Raw genomic sequence first — 6,000 nt, 5'->3', positions numbered from 1 at the left:
GAATGATGATAAGAAATGATGATCAAGATACATTTTTGATATATATATATTTCAAGTAATCATAATCAAGACTTTCAAGTAACATCAACTATAACAACAACTCTTTCTTTCTTTCTTTTGGGGTTCGGCCGAAATCAAGAAGAAAGGTTGAGTCTCGGTTTTTCGTGTTCAAGCTCCCTAACATAGCTCGGTGTGTGTTGGAGGCTCGGGGTATATTCTGTTTGAGGATTTTCCCTTTGAAAGTCTAGCATCGACATCATCATCTTCTTCAACATTAACTACACTCTTAAAAGGTTAAGAATGTAAGTGTTTATGGCTTTGATAGTTTAGTTTTTCCGTATTACTTGATCCTTGCCTCGGGTTTCTAACATATAGATTATTGGTAATCTTATATCATGAATAAACTAGGTTATTCATGAACATATATTATATAGTTTTGTAATATATACATATATAAACACATGTGTACATAAGTTTAGTTTGTTAATATCTCGCTTCCGCCTTAATTGTGACTAGTTAAATGGTTAACTAAATTTATAAATTCCATAGAAACCCAACAGCAAAATCCCGACCAGGCACCGATTAATCCCCGACTAATCGTCAGTCTCCACTTCACTGATTAATTTTGGGCTAGTCGGCCAGATAATCGGTCAACGGTCAATCCGACTAAAATCAACGTTTCCGGCGAGATTCCGACCAAAATAAGCAGTTTCCAGAGAGATTCCGACTAAAATCAGCTGTTTCCGGCAAAATTCCAGCAAAATCCAGCGGTTTCTAGCGAGACTCCAGCCAATTTCCGTCCAAAATATGTTTTTGTATGTATAAAACTAAAAATTACATAAAAAAATGTGTGCGTGTATATATCAAACTGAAAAAGATACACTAAAGTCCGATCCGATTAATCTCTAGTCCCCACCACACCGCCCAACTAACGCCTAGCGGTTTTTACAACACTGGTTAAATGGAAGAACACTAACATGCCTTTCTCCGTGTTCGTTCGTTTCGTATACCGACAAAAAATTATAATATATTACACATTGATCCTCCATCGTTTCACTATATACTTATTACCCCCCTCATCTTTTTATCCGCAATTTCTTCAGCACTCGATACACTGAGACTGAGACCTAGGGTTTCAATCGGACTTCAATGGCGGTTCTATTTAACAAATTTCAACAGGTAATTCGTTATTTAACCATCAATTTCACATTTGATCTGCAACGGCGTACTGTATTCGTCAATTTCCGTGAAAAATTAGGGTTTTGGAGCTCAATAGTCGAATTTAGAGTATAATTTGCTGATTTGTTGCTTATAAACTGTTGTAATGTTGACTGGTTTACAATTAGGTTTGAGTTTTTTTGTGAAATAGGTGTTTTGTTGGATCATTTTGTTGTTCGATAGCTTGAGCTCGGCTCGTTTATTATTTATTAGTTAATTTATATGCAGTTTTTTTTTATATATTTTGGGAAGACCTTTAAATGAGACTAGACTCGGCTGAAACACGTGTGCGGTAGCTTAAACGAGCCAGAGCTCGGATCGTGATCGGTTGTGTGGTGTGAAGTTAATACATGTAATCACTATTCAAAGTATATTTTGCTGATTGTTTACTTATAAACTGTTGTAATGTTAACTAAGTTGTAATTAGGTTTGACTTTTTTTTGTGAATTACGTGTTTTGTTGGATCATTTTGTTATACGAGAGCTCGAGCTAGAGCTCGGCTCGGTTCGAGCTCTTTTTCTAAAGCTTGAGTTTGGCTAGTGAGTTGTTTTTTCAAGCTTGGGATTGGCTTGTTTATTGTTTATTTATAACTTTATGTACAGTTTTTGCTATTTTTATAAGTTTTGAGAAAACCTTAAACGAGGCTAAGCTCGAGCTCGTGTGCAGTACCTTAGATGAGCCAAAGCTCGGATCTTGCTCGGTTGTGTAATGTGAAATTATTACATATAATTCCCATTCAAAGTATATTTTGCTGATTGTTTACTTATTAACTGTAATGATATTATTATATGTTTGAATTGTTGACTGTTTGTAATTAGGTTTAAGATTTTTGCGAATTGGGTGTTTTGTTGGATCATTTTGATATACGAGAGCTCAGGCTCGAGCTCGCCTTGTTTCGAGCTCTTTTTCTAAAGTTTGAGCTTGTCCGGTGAGTTGTTTTTTCGAGCTCGGGTCAGCTCGGCTCGTTTATTGTTTATTTATAAATTTACATACAGTTTTTATTACTTTTATAAATTTTGAGAAAACCTAAATGAGGCTAAGCTTAGTTGAGACACGTGTGCAGTACCTTAACCGAGCTAAAGCTTGGATCGTGCTCGGTTGTGTAGTGCTTGGCTCGTTTATTGTTTATTTATAAATCTACATACAGTTTTTATTACTTTTATAAATTTTGAGAAAACCTAAATGAAGCTAAGCTTGGCTGAAACACGTGTGCAGTACCTTAAACGAGCCAAAGCTTGGATCGTGCTCGGTTGTGTAGTGTGAAATTAATACCTATAAATACATTAAATTCAAAGTATATTTTGCTGATTGTTTACGTTTTAACTGTTGTGATGCTATTATATGTTTGAATTTTTGACTGATTTGTAATTAGGTTTCAGCTTTTTGTGAATTAGGTGTTTTTTTTGGATCTGGATTTAATGAAGTTGTTTTAGGGGTGCACATGAGCCTATCCTGAACTCGAGTGAGGCTCATTTTGATTTACAAGAGCTTGAGCTGGGCCTGGGGGTCGTTATTTCAAGCTTGGGGTCAGCTAATTTATTGTTTATTAATTAATTTACATACATTTTTAATATTTTTATGTATTTTGAGAAAACTTTAAACGAGGGTAATCTCGACTCGAGGTCGTGTGCAGTATGTTACTGTATTTGCCAATTCCGTGGCATTTAGGGTTACTGAGCTCAATCATCAAATTCAGAGTATAATTTGCTGATTGTTTGGTTATTAACTGTTGTGATGTTAATGTATGTATGAATTGTTAACTAATTTGCAATTAGGTTTGAGATGTTTGTGAATTAGGGTGTTTTGTTGGATCTAGATTGAACTACGTTGTTTTAGCTGTGAAAATGATTGTGAATGTGCAGTTAGGTTACTTTGGACTACAGACTATGATATGAATTTGAACTTGTAAAGGAAAAAATGGTCACATAAATAGGATTTTGCAACATGTACCGTGAAATTAGGGGTGCAAACAAGCCCAAAAGTGGCTCATTTTGAGTTACGAGAGTTTGAGCTCGGCTCGTGTGTCGTTTTTTCAAGCTTGTCTTGTTTATTATTTATTAGTTATTTCATATACAGTTCTTATTATTTTTATGTATTTTGAGAAAATCTTAAACGAGGTTAAGCTTGGCTCGAGCTCGGTTGTGGAGTGTGAAATTAATACATAAAAGACCAAAAGAGCTTAAATGTAAAACACACAAGGCTCGACTCGGGCTCGATAACGGGCTTTATTTAAGGCTCAGGGTCAGCTCGTGCTCAATAAAGCTCGACTCGTTTTGAGCCTTTTGTCTATCCGATATCGAGTAGCTCATCAGCGGCTCGGCTCGTTTGCACCCTTAACCATGATCAGAATGATTGTTTGCTAGCTTGAATATTAAGAAAACTCACATTTCATTTAACAAACTTTGTGATATTGGCAAGGTGAATAGTTTGTTTCTATTTTATGCTTAAAGGTAGAATAAGAATCATGAATAGCATCTTGGTTTAAAACGTGCGCCTTGAGGCGATCTAAAAACTGCCTCAGGGCCTTTGTGCATGTGGGTCAAAGTTAGGGTGTGTAGGAGGTTCATCTGTAAAAATGACCAAAATGATGAAGTGATTATGAATGGTTGTACATAAGCCTTATTGGTTGTGCATATAGCATGCCATTATTGTGTTAATATGCTGCAACTTTTTTGTAGTTTGTGTCAACACTTGCCAAAAGCCCGACATTTGCAAAAGATCCAAGACGCCTTCAATTTGAAACAGACATAAATCGGCTCTTTCTATATACCAGGTCATGTTCGTTAAAAGTCAAATATAATATACATGATTCTTTTGTTATTAGGTGTGTGATGCAAGATATTGATTTAGTAATCTGTTGTTTGCAGCTATAACCGTGTGGGGAAGGATGCTGAAGAAGCTGATATAGAGGAGATCATAAACATGGCAAGTAAATCTGACCTGGCAGATCAAGAAAAACAGGTTCAAGAAAACATTCATTCTCAAATTACAAACTTTTGCACATTTATGGATCATATTCTTCTTCCCGAATCAAAATCCCATGATGAAACATCTCAAAAGCACCCCACTCGTCGGAGTGGCCTTAGTCTTGCAGTTGGTCAAAACGCCCCACCGAACACGAAACTTGGTAATTTTTTATCACTCAAGTCTATAAATTCAAATATTATAATCATAATAAGATGTTGCTGTTACAGTTTTTAATGATGATAATTTCAGCACAGATATCCCCGAGACAAAACCGTTGACTTTTGCAGAGTCAAGTCAAAGGTTAAAAGATCTAATGGGATACACCCTTGAGCTCAAACCATCTCAAATTCCCCATGAACAAGCGGGCCGCGGTTTATTTGTAGATGGTGAAGCGGATGTTGGCTCGGTGATAGCACTCTACCCAGGTGTCATATACTCTCCTGCATATTACCGTTATATCCCTGGATACCCGAGAGTCGATGCACAAAACCCGTATCTTATAACCCGTTACGATGGGACCGTAATTAACGGTCAACCTTGGGGTACGGGTGGTGAAACTCGGGAACCTTTGTCTAGTGTGTATCGGTCCAACCCGAGTGAACCACCATCTGAGATGGGGTCGGACCGGGTGTGGAAGATGTTAAGTAAACCGTTAGAAGGGTCACGGTTAGGGTTCAACGGTGAGGTTTTGGAGAGAAGAAACCCGTTAGCGTTAGGTCATTTCGCAAACCACCCTACTAAGGGTACGGAACCTAATGTTATGGTTTGCCCTTATGATTTTCCTTTGAGTGAAAAGGATATGAGAGCTTATATACCAAATGTCGTTTTTGGGGGTGTAGAGGAAGTGAAGATGAAAAGATTTGGGAGTTTTTGGTTTAAGTCGAGGGGCGAGTCAAACGATGGTCAACTAACGGGTCCAGTTATGAAAGGTCTTGCACTTGTAGCCACTAGGTTGATATCTAATGAAGAAGTTTATTTGAATTATAGATTAAGTAATTCAAAGAGAAGACCTTCTTGGTATACTCCTGTTGATGAGGAAGAAGATAGAAGAAGATGGAGCTAAACAAAACAAAGAGGTTTTTTATTTTTATTATTATTATTTCTATTATTTTTTTTAATGTTTATTTTGTGGTTTAATAAGAACCAGAATGAGCAGTTTTGGATATTTAGAAACAAAATATTACCATTGTTGTTATGATGTGGTTAACTCACTTCAAAGACTAAGTGTTTTTGACTTGGTTCTGTTCTTCTATTGTTTTATTTACATTTTAAAATTGATTTCCAATGTATTGTAGCATGTATAGGGTTGCTCACGAGCCGAATCGAGTGAAGGCTTGCTCGTTGATTGGCTCGTTTACAATCGAACCGACCGGATGAAAATCGAAACGAGCCAAAATCGAATTGTATATAGTTAAACAAATTAGTAGTTTTAGATAATGTTTAGTATGTTGTAAATTTTTAGGAGAAATAAGCTTGAAGAGTTGAGATATAATAAGAATGCAAACAAACTTCTAGGATATGTTTGGTTGGAGGTAATGGAATGAAGGGGGAATGAAATGGGAGAAGGAATGGAATGGACAAGGAAATGAAATGGATAATTACCATTCATTAACCTATAGGAATGAAATCATTTATTAATTTTTATCGTTTGGTATCTAAAAAAATTGTAGAAATGAAATAGAAATAATAAAAACACTTCTATCTCAAAATACTTTTTAATCTCCCCCCCCCCCAAAAAAAACCTACAATGGCGACGGTGGTAGCTCCGACGACGAAAATAGTGGCGATGGTGGTGGCAGCGGTGGTGGTGTCGGC

General features: G+C 36.5%; 1 protein-coding gene across 1 annotated transcript; it reads left to right on the top strand.

Annotated features, from left to right (window-relative positions):
• The first annotated feature begins 1,077 nt into the window (after window positions 1-1,077).
• Window positions 1,078-5,255, top strand: LOC143604148 (uncharacterized). The gene is made up of 4 exons (XM_077080716.1): window positions 1,078-1,179; window positions 3,897-3,991; window positions 4,086-4,345; window positions 4,440-5,255. Exons 1-4 carry the CDS (start codon window positions 1,150-1,152, stop codon window positions 5,246-5,248), a joined length of 1,194 nt encoding a protein of 397 aa, XP_076936831.1. The 5' UTR covers window positions 1,078-1,149; the 3' UTR covers window positions 5,249-5,255.
• The last annotated feature ends 745 nt before the right edge of the window (window positions 5,256-6,000 follow it).

This window comes from Bidens hawaiensis, unplaced genomic scaffold, assembly GCF_021521415.1.
Source record: "Bidens hawaiensis isolate Kalapana, Puna unplaced genomic scaffold, B.hawaiensis_p1.1 tig00064036_1, whole genome shotgun sequence".
Classification (NCBI taxonomy): domain Eukaryota; kingdom Viridiplantae; phylum Streptophyta; class Magnoliopsida; order Asterales; family Asteraceae; genus Bidens; species Bidens hawaiensis.
This window is presented reverse-complemented; position numbering and strand designations above follow the sequence as displayed.